The sequence below is a fragment of the Coptis chinensis genome, chromosome 9 (assembly GCF_015680905.1).
Source record: "Coptis chinensis isolate HL-2020 chromosome 9, ASM1568090v1, whole genome shotgun sequence".
Classification (NCBI taxonomy): domain Eukaryota; kingdom Viridiplantae; phylum Streptophyta; class Magnoliopsida; order Ranunculales; family Ranunculaceae; genus Coptis; species Coptis chinensis.
Genome location: NC_141464.1, coordinates 60864768 through 60883271, shown reverse-complemented (window position 1 = coordinate 60883271; position 18504 = coordinate 60864768). Strand labels below are relative to the sequence as shown.

The 18504-nt window shown below is 37.9% G+C and overlaps 1 protein-coding gene and 2 pseudogenes across 2 annotated transcripts; 2 read left to right on the top strand and 1 right to left on the bottom strand.

Moving 5' to 3' along the window:
• Positions 1-3904: 3904 nt before the first annotated feature.
• On the top strand, positions 3905-4537 carry LOC147477134 (UMP-CMP kinase 3 pseudogene; annotated as a pseudogene).
• Positions 4538-7288: 2751 nt separating this feature from the next.
• LOC147477133 (eukaryotic peptide chain release factor subunit 1-3-like) lies at positions 7289-11264 on the top strand (annotated as a pseudogene). The gene is made up of 4 exons (XR_015208592.1): positions 7289-7401; positions 8857-9309; positions 9706-10735; positions 10844-11264. The product of XR_015208592.1 is annotated as a eukaryotic peptide chain release factor subunit 1-3-like (transcript).
• A 1484-nt stretch (positions 11265-12748) lies between these two features.
• LOC147477132 (uncharacterized) lies at positions 12749-16823 on the bottom strand. Its single transcript, XM_086583811.1, has 9 exons — positions 16668-16823; positions 15853-16605; positions 15552-15740; positions 15353-15461; positions 15179-15237; positions 14963-15101; positions 14750-14823; positions 13528-14125; positions 12749-13125 (listed from the first exon to the last, which is right to left on the bottom strand). The coding sequence occupies exons 2-9, from the start codon at positions 16219-16221 to the stop codon at positions 13016-13018; spliced, it is 1647 nt and encodes a 548-aa protein (XP_086439937.1). The 5' UTR covers positions 16222-16605; positions 16668-16823; the 3' UTR covers positions 12749-13015.
• Between the last annotated feature and the right edge of the window lie 1681 nt (positions 16824-18504).

Here is an 18504-nt window from a genome sequence, read left to right as displayed (position 1 = left end):
TTGCAATTTCAACCCAAGATTACCTGAACATGTTTTTTATAAACAAATAATATCCCTACACCATCTTTACAAGCAATCACAATCCCTGAGCGCAAATTGATGGCTACAATCTTACTTTTACAAAGAAGAAAACTGTATAGGACCTCCACAACTCCTCGCAAGTTATATATCAGGCCAACTTACACAGTTCAGTTCAGAGAGATTAAACTGAATTTTCGCCTCTAACGAAGAAGGAGGTCATGCTATCCATTTCTTAAAACAGTCATACCAAACTTAAACTAGATATATCAATATCCCTCGAACATAAGTAGATTGGCCATAGGCGAGATATGCTTCGATGTTGTTCATGCTTACAGTTCTAACACATGAATGGAAGCATTGATTGCCGCTTAATATATCCTTCTACCCTATCTTTTTACGCTCAAAGAAAGAATGTCATCCTCAATTGGAGGGAAAACATGACTTCCATAAAAAGCACATTGAAATAAGTAAATAACGATGGACCATATCAAATGAATATAACAGCCCTTCAATTTTACGAGGGAAATCTACAAATTCATCGCAAAGACTATGAATGTGGGATATAAAGAAGAAAACACTTACATAATGGTCAATTAGCTGTGGAAAAGAGAAATACAATTTGGGCCTTTGGGGGCATACTGAATTTTGAAGTAATGAAGTTGGGACTTCTTGAAGGCTATTCTAGAACATTAATTATAAAAGTATTAATTGCAGTTGAAATTCCCACATACGTAATGGACCTGCCCTTTTCGAGAAAAATGAACATATATTAAGAGAATATCCTCACAAGAAAATTTAAGTGTATATATAACATGTTAGTGGTTGAGTGAACCAACCTCCACCATCTGTTCTTAATGCGGCCGAACATAATCTAGAAGCTACAAGTGTTGCTGGGCCTGAGGAGGATCCACCATTATAACGTTCCAGAGCATGTGGATTTCTCGTTGTTCTGTTATACAATTAGGTTTCATAAATGTTAGCACACCAAAAACAACAGCTCCAGAAAAATGAGCATTCAATGCTATAATTGTCCAATCAAACACGTGTTTCATCATACCCTGATGCCATCACTATCTAACAACATATCAAATCATACATTCAAATTTTCAACAACATTAAACTCAAATTACATAGAATAACAAGATATTAAACCTATTTTACCAGACTACAAGCTTTCTCTCGTGAATATTCCATAATCGATATTCCACTGTGAGATTCAACTTAGTATGTGTATTAATTCTTCTAGGTCTTATATAAAAACTTGAAAATTTGATTTCATTGAGTTCCATTCAATCACAAAATTTGATTTGTAATTCTGAAAATGAGACAAATAAATTTAAACCAAACTAAAGGTTATAATTAGGATATATTATGCGATTCTTCGTTCTAAATAATATCTTAACTAACATTACTTGAACAAATAGGTGAATTGACGAAATTGATTGAAAGAAAACAACCATGGAAAGAAGAACACTTACCAGAATCGAGAGAAAACAACGCAGTTCAGAGAGAAAGAGTTTGGGAGTTTGGGAGAGAAGATGAAGAATTGAGCAGAGGGAAAATAAGTGAATCAAAACCCTAGGGTTTTCGCCATTTAAATCTCAGAGAAACTTGGAAAATGAAAACGAGGAGGAAGAAACCGTATTTCCTCTTTTTGACTACTTTTGAGTAAATTCCAAACATATCTTCTAGATGTACAATCGACGGTTTTAGACAGGACACACGCTTATTTGTGTTGGAACCGCTCGATAGATGATAAGTGTCGTTTGGGGTTAAAAAGATTGTCGTATTTTAACAGTTCTGGTGTAGTGTTTGTGCTTTCTAGTATCTTATGGCAAATAGCCAGTGAATAAGGTATTTGAAGGCTATGTTGACTGCCTGATTTCTGCATGTGGTGATTGCTCGGTGAATCTTACACATATTTTTATAATGGTAAAATCATTGATTTATATGGAAGTTGATGTGGCACCAATTTGCTTACAAGATTACTGATTCATGTTGTCCTAATTGAGTTGGTTCGGTACAGGCTGCATATTGTGTTTGAAATATATTCCATATATGTTTGATGTCTCTTTGCAATATGAATGATCTTTGAAATTGTAGCCTGCCACCGGGTCTATCCCTCCATTCCAATACAGAGGATCACATGCAATCATAGACGGATGACAACTTTGATGTAGGTAATACCCTGCTTCAGAGGGCAGATAGTTTTAAGGAGCTGAGTCATAACAATTCATCAACTTGAGCTACGTACATGCCGTGAAATATAAACAATGATAAGCACAACATTCTTCTTCAACTTCTCAACCAAAAAGATTATCAGTGCTTTTGTAGTTTGGAAACCAGAAAGATATTTAGAAAGTTTTACTAGTTGGGATAGCGTCTTGGTAAAGATATAACCACATTGACATGGTCTTCAGTAGGACAACTTTCCAGCTGCAAATGTTTAAGGCCAGTAGGCCACCACATGCCGTAGGAACTAGGAATATAGGCTGATAAATCTGAATCCATACACAGCAACTGGGTGCAAATCTCATAAGTATAAAGTCCCAATACAAACACAGATTGTTTTTTGAATATTTATGATCTAGAGGAGATTGAATGAACAATACTGTACCTTCGTAAAGGAACCACCTAGGCATAGTGTGGACACATTTTACAACACCATCAGAACCCTACTGGTCGCATTTGTCAGGAGTATAAACTGCCCAAAAGTTTGTAAAACGTGCATTGATCGAAGAGGAAAGGGTCTCCGAACTAATGCTTGGGTATGAACACTGTTCCATTCGATTTGGGGAATAAATATTGATTTCACTGGAATCAAAAACTTCAAAAAGCATCAAGTTCTTAAAGGTTCAGAGCTGAAATAATTGAGGCTCTAAGATGATTCAAGAAACAACCAGAGAGGATCAAGTCTTCAATAGCGGGGCGGCTTGAAAAAAGATTTTCAGCTACATTGTCATTGCGAAGTTCGACAAGATCTAGCTTCAAAGTTTTGAGCATAGGCAATGGAAAACATTAGTCAAACTTAACATATGATTGTTAGCTCTAATTTTACCATTATTTTAAAAACGGAGATTGAACCTTTGTATGTCAGAACCATCATGATTACCATCTTTAGAAGTTACTGGCTTAATAAGCTTCTTTGCAAAACTAAATTGATCTAAATCGAAATTGGTGAGAGAAAAGCATACGTCTCTATTGTGTTGAAAGGATGCTGGTCCAGACAGCATCATCTATCCAGGGGAAGGAAGGATACTAAGTGGTTACAAATTGGTTCCGGCAGGTAGCTAATCCAGTCCATCCTCCTATTTGATGAGCAGCACTTCTTCCTGAGCAAAATGAGGTGCAAAAATTTGATGAAGGGCGCCCACAATTCAATCCATATATCTCACACATTTTACTGAATAAGGAGAAACTAGTTGTTGCAAAACAGTTGCAGATAATATGGTGCTGCTTAATAGAGTGTCAGAATAGTTCACAACCACAACAGTTCAATCAGATATTAATGAAATAACCGCAGGTCTAAAGTCCTAAACTGTGCATGTAGTCTGAGTCATGGCGCTCCAGAGATATATTTTCTACTTTGGGTCATGCACATCTGTTTGTCTACCAGGAGTCCAGGACTACTGGTAAACATATTTTAATAAGAAGTGCTGATAAGCAATGGAATTCCTCTGTCCCAAGGTAACCAAGTTCAAATAGGATTCATTGTTTTCGACTTCTATTACGACTTGAGTATGTTTGCTTTTGGAATATAAGATATCCTTGGATTTTGGATTTGAGTACTAGTTTCTATATATACATATACTGGATCTCAGAAATCTCTTCTTCTGTAAAGTTTTGAAGTTGTTGGTTCTCATCATAAAGCTATTGTTGAACCATGGAAAAAGGCAAGCATGTTGCTCCTACTGACGACAAGGAGATGAATGTAGGCGTGTCAACTATGAACAAGGTCAGTGCTATCTTTGTTTTGGGTCCTCCTGGCAGTGGAAAGAGCACCCAAAGTCGACTCATCGCTGAACAATTTGGATTATTTCATATCAGTGCAGGGGACATTCTAAGAGCAGAAGTTGAATCGGGATCCGAAGATAGTATCATGATTAAAGCCAAGATAGCTAATGGAAAGCTTGTACCTTCAGATTTTATGACTAGGCTTTTGCTACGCGATATCCAGAAAAGTGGAAAGAAAAAATTTGTGATTGATGGTTTCCCTCGTAGCATGGACAATCTCAATGCACTAAGTTCAACTGCTATTGAAACAGAGTTTGTACTACACTTGGTGTGTTCAAAGGAGGTTGCGATAGAACGTCTTTCTAATAGGAACGAAGGAAGAGACGATGATAACATTAAGACCATTGTTAAGAGATTTGAGTGTTTTGAATCTGTTTTTCCAGTTCTTGAGTGTTATGAATTCAAGGGTAAAGTATACAAGATTGACGCTGAAAAATCTAAAGAAGGGGTCATGCAGGATATCAAATCTGCTTTTACCATGCACCCGAGATTGTGTTCTTAGAAGTTTCAAGTTCCAGCACCATTAGTACCTAGGGAGATGATATGCGTTATATGAAGTCAGAAGTCTAGGGTATAAATTTCAATTTTGGTTGATTGTCTAATATTTTGCTGATTCTGTTGAATACTATTATGAAGAGTGTGAAGGTGCAAGTGTATATGATGTAGAACACTAGTCGAGTCTGTCAGTGTCATAGGTATGCGCCTATGTTCCCTCTACATGTTATGGGCATGAGCCCCTTAGTTGAGTCCAAGCCTATGGTTGAGTCCATTAGTTAGTTGGACGCATGTCGTATGTGTTCCTATTGGTTTATGCTTTCTAGGTTTACTTTAAATAACGGGCTTGTAGTTAGGGTTTTAGTAGTTGTGTTTATGTGTGTGATTTGTGATTGAGAGATTCAATAAAAGAGTGATTTTTAGGTCGTCTTTTAATTGTGTTTCAATTAAAGTGTAGATTCAATCATTGTCACCAAGTACGGTACGGGTTTAAAACAGTGTACTTGAAAAAAAAACTTAGTTCGTGTTTTAAACGGAACATCTCGGGAAAAAAACGTAAAAAAACGTGGGGCAGGTGTTGAAGCCCCCCTATTGGGCGCTCCACCAATCTTTGATAAGTATGAAGATGAGTCTCTTTTTTATAAGTACGAAGATCTGATTTGGGAAAATTTTGTGACTCACTTTGACAAACGAAGTGATTTGTTTTTCAAAAAAGCACGATTGCAGATTTGGATTTTCTTAAAGAAAGTCACATATGTTGGTGAAGTTACAAGCTTTCAAGATGAGCCATTGGTACCGAAATTTTTTGGTGCATCTTCTGGTTATTGTTTTCATAATCTGTGTGCAAGTGCATATTGTGGGTTACTGATTTTAAGCCAGGGAAACTGCTACAAAAGAAAAATTCATGGTCAAATTCCTTTCAGCTGGGGTATTGGCCGATTTCCTAAAGCTTGTGGATGTGGTTCTCTTTACCTGAAGTTTTTGTTGATTAGAAATTCGATAACGAATTTTTTTCGGTTGGGGAGAGTGATGTAGAACATTAGTCGAGTTTGTTAGTGTCATAGGTGTGTGCCTATGTTCCCTCTACATGTTATGGGATTGTAGTTAGGGTTTCGGTAGTTGTGTTTATGTGTGTGATTTGTAATTGAGAGATTCAATAAAAGAGTGATTTTTAGGTCATCTTTTAATTGTGTTTCAATTAAAGTGTAGATTCAATTAAACTGAAACTTCTACCAGTAAGATCTACATTAGTATAACTAACAATAACATAAAAAGAAGAGTTAAAAGTGCGTTCATGAGTCTGTCTTTGTGCATTGTGCTAACCATTAACTAATTTAAGATCCTAAATCCGCCACTCCTATGATACAAACCAAAGTAAATGCACTTTGTTCTTCTCTTGGTAATCCATGTCCTCGCATTGTTTTTTCAATGCCTCCGATTTTTAACTCGATATTGACACACTACTACCTTTTACAAGGTCTTTTCTGAAACGATTGTGATTCAAAGTTGTTAAATGTCTTTATATACCCTACAGCTTATATTCTCACTTCAGATTTGAGAAAGATGCGTTCCTTACACAGCTAAAAACTTACAAATAGTAAAGAAACTAATTTATAAAATAAAAATGTTTGGTTTGGGGGATGTGAGGGTTCTAACCTCGTGTACCTATCTATACACTATATGATAGTTGGGTATTTAGAAATCCCTCTCCATTGTTCAATTTCGAAACACCTCCCTCACAAAAATTAGAACAAATCCTCTATTTATTAATAATTTAGAAAAGCCTCCCTAATATCACTTAAATTATATAATTATTCTCAATTTCCCTTTCTAATATTAGAACAAGTTCTCTTTTATTAATAATTTAGAAAAACCTTTGTAATGTCACTTAAATAACATAATTATTCCCTATTGAAAAAATAGATAAGCCTTTCCTATATAATTACAATTACCAATTAGAATTAGAATTCAAAAAAATCATGTTAACTATCAACTCGAGGGACAGGTTTTAAGACTCTAAGACTTTTGGAAAAAAAAAACCCAATGCCCAGCACAGTTTGCATACTTGTATTGAATAGGTGGGTGGTTGAGCTCCCACGTAGAATTACAAATTAAATTAGGTAAACGGTAAACCCCATACTTCATTGCACGTATAAGATATTAATTAAAAGCCTTCTATAGTTCTATCTTACGTGGTTTCAGGATATTAAACTGATCATAATAACAGATACTACCCTTGATCATAGCCCAAACCAAAAGGCCACGACTTTATATGTGGTTTTAAGATGATTAATTCAAGAGAGTGATTTCTCCAATTGACCAATTCACAACTTCAAGGTGAATACCATCGAAATAACATCTGGTCTAGGACTACCAGCTCCAAGCTTTACCATTCTAAATTCTAATTGTCACTTTAATTTGGGTGTTTAACTTGATTCATTGTGAACTTATGCACCCTTTTTTCAATAGCTGAAATTGAATTTTACCAGTCTAAAGTCTAAACGTATTTGACCAGATTTCATTCTCTTAAATTTGAGAGTTATCAACTTGTTCAAGTAACTTCTAAATCTCACGACACTTTCAACAATTTATCAAATCTCACCTTGCCAAATGCCAATGCATTTAAAAATATATATCTGCCAAAAATATCGGATTTTTCAGCAATCCGGTATATTACCCGGGCACGATATTTTGTCATGCGACAAGATAAGAAAAAGTCGGTAGATATTATTAGAATTGATTTCCTATAAATGCTCCACTTGGCACACCTAGGAAAACTGTTATACACACACCTATAAACCTGGTCTCTACATCTCATTAACTGCCATCGAGCTTGCACCTTTACCCTATCGAGGATTTCTCCTCGAACCTGTAAGTTTCCACTTTTCTTTATTGTTCTATTTATATGGTTTAAATTGTGAATACTGAATATTATATTAGTTTGTATATTCATGGTTTCTGGCGATGCTTGGTGAACTTACCTTAGAAAATACTTACCAGTTTATAGGCACCACAATTCTCTGTCTAGGGAACATGATCTGTTAGCTGAATTGATCACAGTCCCAAGTTCTAATAGATTTGATCCTGTTATTAACTGTTCACTGATGTTACACCAAGAAATGCCAGCTCTCAGAGCAGTTCGAAGTCCGCTGATGTAGCCATCTTATGTGAAGTACATTTGACAGTTTTTCCTAATAATGTGTAAACAATCACCTAAACCTCACCCCATTCTGATTACACAAAGTGGATTAATCATTTCAACTGAACCTTAATATCAATCATTATTTGGAATAGTGCATATTACACGTACAGATTTGAACCTATGGATATATAAGCAAAGAATCATAGCGCTAAGCCTGGAGATAGTGGGATGGGATCCATGTCTATCTTGATTGTTTTTCCAGATACTACTTGCTTATTGACCTAATTCGCAAGCGGTGTAGTATAGTTCCATTTAGTCCTGTGCTTGTTGGTTTCAAGATCAGTCTTGCTCCATCACTTGCTTGCATAATGAATTAAACCACTCCCGGCCGACTATCATACCGAGCAGAAATTGCTCTGTACACAGAAATGACATCAACTTATGACAACAAAAGGAGTTCTTGAAAAGAGAGTAGGAAAGAGCCAAAGAGTTTTCTTCTCTTATATGTCAGTATAAAAGCTTACAATGAACAAGTCAGGTGAACACAAAGAGCTGAACTTGTTGCGCCTTCAAGCTCATGTGACCTAACATCATTCGCTTGCAGTTAGTCATGTGTATTTCCAAAGGCTTGTCCAATGTATGACAGAGAAATGAATTTGAAGGCGTCAAAATCTGCTCAACCTTAAAGATGCCAGTTATTTTTTATTTAATTTTTTTACAGAACCACTAGATCATGTAGTCCATCGGTCCATCCCCATCCTCCCGTTTCTATTAGAAATGCAATTCTATCACTTTCACCTAAACGTCTAGGGTCAGCTAATTCTGTGTTACAGTTAAGATATTCCCAAGCCATAGCTCATTATAGTTCAGCTTTTTCGAATATTTCCTCACCAGTGATGTTCATTATCTTTCCTCTGTTCATAATTCATTCTTCTTATCAATACATGTTTGCTCTTTCGATAATGGGCATACGACTAAGATCATTATTTCACAAGTTATGTTCATTATCTTTTATGTTCACTGTTGTTATTCTGTTTACAATTATGTGTTAAAAAATGGCAGCATGTAGTATTTTCAGAATTTATTTATCACCGTTAAACGTGACTACTGCTGTGATCGTAGTTTGTGGTTAAAAGAACATAAACAATCCTTGTTCTGGTTTGACTATATATTCCTTTTTGCAGGTTGGTGAATTGCTTTTCTTCTTGTGCTTTTTACTGTGCCTCTCACAATGTCAGACGCTCACGAAACTGACAAGAACATTGAAATATGGAAGATCAAGAAATTGATCAAAGCTCTGGAAGCTGCCAGAGGCAATGGTACTAGCATGATTTCTCTTATCATGCCTCCACGTGATCAGATAGCTCGAGTCACTAAGATGCTGGGCGACGAATTTGGTACTGCTTCAAATATCAAAAGTAGAGTTAATCGTCAATCTGTGTTGGGTGCCATTACATCAGCTCAGCAGAGGCTGAAGCTTTACAATAAGGTTCCTCCCAATGGTTTGGTTCTATACACCGGAACCATTTTGACTGATGATGGAAAGGAGAAGAAGGTTATGATTGACTTTGATCCTTTCAGGCCAATTAATGTGTCACTATACCTCTGTGATAACAAATTCCATACAGAGGCCTTGAATGAACTGTTGGAATCTCTATGAGTATTTCGAAATACTAGTGTGTGTGCAAAGTGGAGGAGATGAACTAAGTGTGTTCTCTCCACTTTAGTGCATTGTGGATAGTCCCACATTGGTTAACCACCACTAGCAAGTGAGGTATATGAGGAATTCCTCTACCATAAGGGCGTCCCCTTAGAGTACAAATGCTTTTGGCTCTCTATATAAATCGTGCCTTTCTGCACTATTGGAAGGGGCGAAATCTTTCCTTAAGGACAGCCTAATCCGCGCCTTGGTTATTACCTTTTATTCTGTCCTTGTCTCTCTTATTGTTTTCTTTATTCGCATACAACATGAACTATTGGAATCTTTTATTCTGTCCTTGTCTCTCTTATTGTTTTCTTTATTCGCATACAACATGAACTATTGGAATCTGACGATAAATTTGGCTTCATAATTATGGATGGGAACGGAACTCTTTTTGGGACGTTAAGTGGCAACACTCGTGAAGTCCTCCATAAGTTCAGTGTAGATCTCCCCAAGAAACATGGAAGAGGAGGGCAGTCCGCTCTGAGGTTTGCTAGGCTTCGGATGGAGAAGCGTCACAAGTATGTGAGGAAGACAGCTGAGCTGGCATCACAGTTTTACATCAATGCTACCACCAGCCGGCCCAATGTCCGGGATTGATTCTTGCTGGATCTGCAGACTTTAAGACTGAGTTAAGCCAATCTGATATGTTTGACCCTCGTCTCCAAGCTATAATACTAAATGTTGTTGATGTTTCTTATGGAGGTGAGAACGGTTTCAATCAGGCCATTGAGTTGTCCGCTGAGATTTTATCCAATGTGAAGTTTGTTCAGGAGAAGCGTTTGATTGGGAAGTACTTTGAGGAAATTAGTCAGGACATAGGGAAGTATGTGTTTGGCATAGACGATACTCTGAAAGCGCTGGAAATGGGAGCTGTGGAGATACTTATTGTCTGGGAAAATCTGGATATCAACCGGTAGTTATTGAAGAATAATGTAACAGGTGAGACGGTCATAAAACACTTTAACAAAGTGCAGGAGGCGAATCAGAGCAACTTTCGTGATTCTGACACCTCCGCAGACTTGGAAGTTCAGGAGAAGACTTCTCTTCTGGAGTGGTTTGCTAACGAGTACCGCAAATTTGGGTGCAGTCTTGAGTTTGTCACCAATAAGTCCCAAGAGGGCTCCCAGTTTTGCAGAGGGTTTGGCGGAATTGGAGGTATCCTCCGCTACCAGCTTGATATGAGGTCGTTTGATGAGCTCTCTGATGAAGATGTTTATGAGGACTCTGAATAGCAATCAACCAATATTTTCTCAGTGCCGGTGGAGAGGGAAGAATCCTGCACTGCTGAAGCACAGGGTCGTGCTGCTTGTGCTGCCCGAGAGGTGCTGCCTGAACAGTTCGAGGAAGAATTAATTAGGGTACGTTTACTTGTCCTTTGTGTGGGTGTTCTTGTGTCTGTGTGTGTGTCTTTTCTGTTACAGCTAATCTAATCTATTATTCTTTTCTTTCTTTTATCTTGTGAACAGAGCAGCGTATTAAGGATGGGTTTGTCGATTTCCCACGGAAAAATGTTTATGAGTGAAGACCAGGAATGTCTTCCTTGTGCTCAAGGAAGATAAGCTTGCTACTCGTATTGTCCAAGACGAATGCAGTTGGCAATATCTCGAGCACACCACGTCACCACTGGTAATATATTAGCTACTATGGTGTAGCGTAGCAGGAGTATCTACTCAGTGATATACTTGGTTACATTTTAGTATCATCCTTTTACATTAGGCACAATGGATTCAGTCCTGTCTGGTTACGCATTTGTGGTTTCTAGTAATTATGTTCTGGCATATAGCCACTGAATAAAGTTTCTGAAAGCTGTTTAAACCTCGTACTTTCTGCCTGTGGTGGTTGTTTGGATGATCATAAACATTTGATAATAATAAAATTCTTGTTTTATTGATGTTGAAAATTCTAGTTTTATTGATGTTTTTTTTTTTTTTTGAAAAAGTTATGGGGTTAAGGCAGACCCCACCGGTTTATATTGCAAAAGGGTAAACCTTACAAGCCTCCCTAAGAGTTAGATCATTAAAAGGAGGCACACAAAGACGCAAATCGACATACTATAAGCCTAACATACCTGAGATCACTAGACATGCTACAATCGAACCCTAAGAAAGTAGAGCTAGGAATCCCACTTCCTAGTCATGATTTCCTTTACAATCTTAGGATGATCTTTCTTAAAATGAGTCTACGTTTTCTCATAGTTACAAAAGAAACATTCGCAAGCACAACACACATAAGTAAGTCCCGAAGTGTCATCCCAAAACTCTTTTGTGTAGTCCTCAAGATGTCTCATCTTTTTGTTTTTGGTTAACGACTTAACCTTCTTCATCATTGCAAGTGTAGGCTCTATTTCTCCTTAAGAACGCCTTTGGATCCTTTTGCTTCTTTTTGGCTTCACAGTAGTCCATTGATTCTCAGAAGACGCTGATCTCAGGGTTAACGACTTATTGATGTTGATCTGCCATTTATTTGTTTACCTAAATCGCTGATTCATTTTGTTGTGCTGGCTCTGTTGTGATGTACCGCACATATCATCGTGTTTGAAAATAATTTTCAACTTTAATGTCTCTCCGCAATATTGATTTGTCTTTGAAGGCCAAATAGTAGCGTGCTACTAGGTCTCATCGAACTAGTGAACAAATGTAACTTTGAAGCGCTCCAGCTTCAGCGAGCTGGTACTTCTAAGGCACCATTAAAATAAAAACTTGAACATAGGGTGTTTTATTTGGACTTGCCTGATCATTCAGGTAGGACTGATGATATAAACGCATACAAATGAAAGAATTAATATCTTCTGCGTATTACAACACAATCATTATGGAAGACAATCCACAAAGAACTGATTGGAAGAGTAAATTTGAAGCGTACTTGTTCGACTGTATGAGGAAATTTGTTTGTTAATCAACTTTTTTGTGGAGAATCTTCCCGATTCATATAGCAGCACATGTAGCCATACTGTAACACCCACAAAGAGCGTTCTCAAGTGCATTCTCAATTAGACACTGCCTTTCCACAGGAAAAGGAAAAACAAAACCTTCTCGACTCGTTTTGAAAATCAGTCAGGAGAGAACAAGATACTGTGAGTTTGTGACACTGCATCTGATAATTCCGAAGTTAAATGGCTAACTTGGAAAGGTCTGGACTTGTGGAGTCTTCTGTAACCAAGTAAGAGGAATGCTAGCTTCTGAGTTGCCTACATGCCACTCGCTAAAAACACTCAAATGAGTTGCTTGCTAGCATTCCTCAACTAAATACACGAGGGACAAATGCATTGAACAGTGGATCAAAAGCTACAGTAAGCATCAGGTGACGTTCATCAACATTACGAAAACAAAACAAAAGGAAATTAAACGAACAAAAAAATATAAAGAAAAACTTGAGAAAAGTACATCAAATATCTAATGATGATATAAGAAACTTCAGTTTGTTGTTACATCCAACAGAAACACACAAGGTTCCATTGTTAGTTAGTCCAATAAAACATCACAAACTCCAAGCGTATTAAAACCAAATGCCCTTGTTTATATAGAGATCTTGGCATGTCCATGTGAACCAGATTTGCTTGCGACCAAACATTAAGGTATAGCTGCTTCAGAGAGTGACATTTACATTCTCAGTACAGGCATGAAGATTCTAGTCTGCTCTCAGTGGTACCTCGGACCAGGAGGAGTAAAGAATCCTCCAGATTGTTGCGTTCCAGTTGGTGGAACATTTCCAGGCGGAAGTCTGGGATATGGAGTTCCACAATATGAGCCTGATGAGAAGATTTTGACATGAGTGATGCGATATCATCAAACACAATGAAAGGAGAGAGAGAGGTAGGGAAACACACACACACATGAACAAATAGAGAATCTATGGCTGAAGATACTATCTCCACATAGCCACATAGAGAAAAATTAACATCCTACTAGGGTCAGAGGATAAGTATAATGTACATTTAACATCTTCAAAATGTGAAATCACATTTGAATATTTGATGAATATCACATATTTAAAAGATACCTAGCAAAAATATGCTCTAAGATTGACTTTGTTGGTTCATGTTTTCAAAACACACATACCACACAAATAATCTGGAGTGTATAAACCTAACAAACTAACAGGAAAATTTGATATAAAATAAAACATATGGATGGAGGCTAGAATATCGTACCAGAAGTGCTTGACAGGTGACCATGTGGGTTGTAACCAGATTCTCTTGGTACTTGCAGAGCAACTGGAGGATGCACAGGGTTGCCATATGGGAAGGGATCCCTTGGGCTACTGTAGTTAGAACTGAAGGCACATGACGGCTGAGGATGTATGTTAATGGCAGGATTTCCTGGGACTTGTACAGCATAACGAGGATCTCCAGGATTACTGCATGACAAGGGAGTACTTGGGCTACCAAAACTAGATGCATAGGAACTTGATGTCTCAGGTGTGTTATAGTATGAGTGAACCACTCCATTGTTCCAACCAGTGCTGCTTCCAGTAGAGGGAATCCTACTTTCATAGTTTGGTCTCTCAGAACTAACAATTCCATGGGTCTGATAAGGTCCGCCATAGGGATAAACCTCTCCAGAGTTTGGATACACGCCAGTAGTACCTCCAGGAAAAGGAGGACTCCTGCCATCTGAACTAATTTTAATATTTTGATTATTCACACCATAATTGCCATAAGATGCAGGGACTGCTCCAGAATGGTACTGTCCAGATGCATATTGTGGTTGCCCCTGTAATCCCCCACCTGGATATGCTGAGCCCATGACCTGCAATGTCAAAAATGCCGTTGAGTTTTCACTTCCCTCCATTTATTCAGTCAAGTAAAACGCCCAACTAGAACACACAAAAGTGTCATACAACAACAAATTTTAAAATTTATTATTGGGAGTTAGGATTATTGAGGTGGACAATACTCGAAATGGTACATCTACTAATTTAAAAGTACAACTATCTCCGAATTCTCCAATTAAAATATATTGTATCTCTATGAAAGGAAGATGCATATTGAGGATTCAGAAGAGTAAGATGAAAAGCAAAGAGGATTGATTGAACAGAGGAAACTGTGTCTTATTGAGTTGCATGGTTTGAGACAAAATTTGAACGGGAAGCAAATCATTCATTCAGGTAATCTCAACAGTTAGTGATATTCCAAATTGTTCCATGGAAATTTACCAAGTTTTTGCACAACTCATATGGAAGAGATTAATTACCAATGTCTGCAATATAAATGCCTATACATACAGATTTAAATCCAACCAAAGACCCTGGAACCACAATGGTGCTTGACACTTGAAAATGCTATAAAGGGAGCAAGTATACAAAGCAAACAACGTACCTAGCTCATCCTAATGATACAGTGAAAAAATAAGATGAGCTCAAATAACACTTACAAGTTGTGGTCTCAAATAACCATAGGCCACTTGCGGAGCAGGTGAATTAGGATTCTGCTGCAGTCCAACATTGGCTGTAACATGAGGAGGACAACACCATCAGAATATAAATATGCACGAACTGTAGCAAGGTCATACAAGGACTAAGCATCACTTATATATCCTCTAAACAACTTTTAACACAGCCTAGTAGCTAAATATGGGAAGCCTCGCCTTTTTGTATTAAAGGGCTAGCAAATGACTGGACAGAACTTTTGCTAGAATAAGGCAAACTAGATGCAGACTGTAGTGTGAGCTTCATCTCCTCCAAATACCTCTGTGAGTCTTCCCTGTTCAGCTCGGGAAACCACACCTTGAAAATGACAGATATGGCCATCACTAACTGCTATATTACAATACTAAAATTCGAGGCCTCTCCAATGTTACTACCTGGTCGAAAAATTCATCTGAAGCAGGCATGTCCTTGCTTGTAGGCAAGACATAATTGGCTGGCAATGACAAAAAAAAGGACAGGAAACAACCATTAGTAATCATCTAAAATCAGAGACATCACAATAGGCAATTACTACACTACTTCAAATGATGTTTGTGGTTGATAAATACCTAACATTTCATTTACTGCTTCTACAGGCACCTCCTTCCCCATTTCTTTAAACCGCTTTTCAGCACGGAGCTTCACCACATCTGGTCTTGGAAATACGACAACTGCAATCTGATTTTTTCCATGTAACAATATAAAGAATTAGCAGAGACTTCTTCATTTAATTCGGTTATAAAGGAACTATTAAAGCAGTAAAGCTACCTTGCGATATTGAATAAATGGTCTCAGTTTACGTTTACGGGAACTCTTGTAAACATTTGTTTGATCAATAATGCTATTACGTGGTATCTTAGCAGCCCTAGCTAACAGCGTGTTGAAAATCTCTGTTGCTCGGTCCATTAAACGGTCAAAACGTTCACCATAGTTCTGCTTTCTTAGGAGCCCTTGTACCTGCATTAAGCACCACCAATCATTCAGTAGTGTTACACAAAATACTAATATCTGCCACATGTCCAATTAAGATTTGTTATTTACTATTAAGCAATAAATGAGTACTGCGTACCTTCATTTGATCAAGAGCAAGGTTCGTTCCAAGCAAAAGATACCGCTTTTCAGGATGCTCCTTCACCCATTTCTCAGCCCACATCGTCTTTCCAGAAGCCGGCAATCCGACCATCATCATCAATTCGCAATCCTTAGTATTGCCAAAAGCAGGTCCCATAACAGCATTTCCATGCTCAAATGCACAGTCCCAAACCTTAAACCCTTCATCAGGAACCAAACCATCTTCAACACCAAACTGCATTTCAACCACAACATTCTTCAACAAAACATGCGGAAATATAGCAGACTCCCATTCTCTCCCTCCTCCCACTGGAGAATCCACCACCACCAGCATAAAACTCCTTCGCAATACCCAACCATTTCCCATTCTTACTAAACCCAATCGAAGCCAATGGCTTACTCTCAAGATTAACCACACAAACAATCGTATCCCCAACACCAAACGTCTCACCGTAATTCATAAACTTCCCCGCATTCGAAATCTTCCCAGTTCCTCCGTACCCGAAACTACACCACGTCTCACCAAGATTCCCAACAGCATCATCTCCTCTCGAAACGCCAAGTCGACACACATGTTGCTGATCTAGTGGAGTATCTTCCATCTCAACAGGTTGCGCCGATATAATCTTACACCCAAAAATATACTTCCCCTTTTTAATTCCAACATTTGCTCTTGCCCCAGACCAACAATACGCAAACCCTTTCTCATATAATGCTTGCCCTCCTTTCCCATTTTCTTCTATATCAAAATCTAGTACAACAAATCAAGAAATGGTGAAATATTAAAAGAATGTAATTAAAAAGAGAGGATACCTAAGTTGCAATCAGCGGGGTTGAGTGTGACGTGTTGCATTGTGATTGGTTGTGTTAGTTTTGTTTTCTTTGAGTTTGGTGAAAGTTGGCGCTTAATTGATGCCATTGAAAATAATGAGTGGGTGGGTTTGGGGTTTATATATAGTTTTGGTTTATGGCGCGATCAGAGGGAAAATGAGGTCGGTTGTTTTTTTTTTGCGTGGTGTGAAAGAAAATCTAATGGTGGAGATTTAGTGATGACACGTGGAATGATCTGGTGAGGAGGATTGTTTGATGGATTTTAGAGGACTGTGAGTCTAGATTGGGCCTAGTAGTGATATTGTATGGGCTCTCTTATTAAGTTTCAGAAGACGCAATAACAGGTAAAAAAAGGTGATTTAATCGGGAACTCATCAAATTGCATTGGGCAGCTTTCGATCCAAACCCGACAACTAAGTCCAACAACAATAGCCCAATACACCCATCCATCTCAACTCATACCAGCTATCTTTTTTTTCAAACCTTTTGTAGCCGATATCATCTCTCTCGCGAGATTGCACCCCAAAAAAAAAAAAAAAAAAAAAAAAAATCGAGTTTTCTATCGTGTTCATACTTTGAGTGTTGAGTTGTGAATCAACAATGGGAATTGAAGTTGGCGACTTCACCCAATTCGAGTCATGTCTCATTTGAGTATATACTCAAACTTAGTTGGGTTGATTAAACTTGATTAGGTTGATTAAATTTGATTGGGTGGAAGATTGGGTTGATTAAACTTGATGATTTTAACTCATGGAAAGGAAAGGAAAGGAAATGGGTGGTCCACTATGGAATGGAATGGAAAGGAAATAATTTTAAATGGTATGTGTTTGGTAAACTGGGAAAAGGAAAGTAAAAACTGAGGAAAGGAATAATCATGTTTGTTTGCAAAAGCTATGGAAAGGAATAATTGTATTGTTGAGTGGAGTGTATTAGTAGTAAGTCCCTATCTATCTATTTCCTTTCTTTTTCATTTCCACAAAATTTTCAGGGGTTAGCTAAGGACATAAAACATTTTCCATTTGTTTCCATATGGAAAAGCTCATTTCCTTTCCATTGGTAAACAAACGCCTTAAAAACTATGGAAAAGGTGGACACTCTTATTTTCCTTTCCTTTCCATAGTGTTTCCATCATAACAAACACACCCTTGATGTTTTTTTAGAGTTTGGGTGGAAGATTGGGTTGATTAAACTTGAGTTCGAGTTTGCCAAAGCTTGATGAAGTCATTTTCGAGTTTGAGTTCGAGTTTGGGTTGATTAAGTGGAAGTTGATTTTTAAAATGAATATCGTGACAAACAAATCGAATTTTTTAAGTTCAAACGACCCAATCATGTCGCCCAAGAGAGTCCCCAAACGACCCCGCCATGTCGTCCAAGAGAGTGCCCAAACGACCCGCCATGTCGTCCAAGAAAGTCCCCAAACGACCGCCATGTAGTTTAGCAAAAAACCAAAAATTTTGTCTCAAACAACACACGCAGACCACTTGAGTGTACACTCAAACTACGCGACTGAGGTCGTTTCAGTGTACACTCAAACTACGTGGTGAGGTTGTTTCAGTGAAAACCAAAAGTTTTGTCTCAAAGTTTTGTCTCAAAGCGACGTGGTGAGGTCGTTTGAGTGTATACTCAAACGACCCGAGAGGTTCGATATGGGGAGACCAGTTGGATTGGTTGTTGGGCTTGGGCTTTGATGGCAAACTTGTAATATGGCAAATTTATAATATTTCTTTTTTTTTTTGGAGGTTGCCCAATCCAATTTCATGAGTGCCCAGTACTGGACCCGGTAAAAACTTGCCAATTTTGAAACCATAGCAAAAAAATG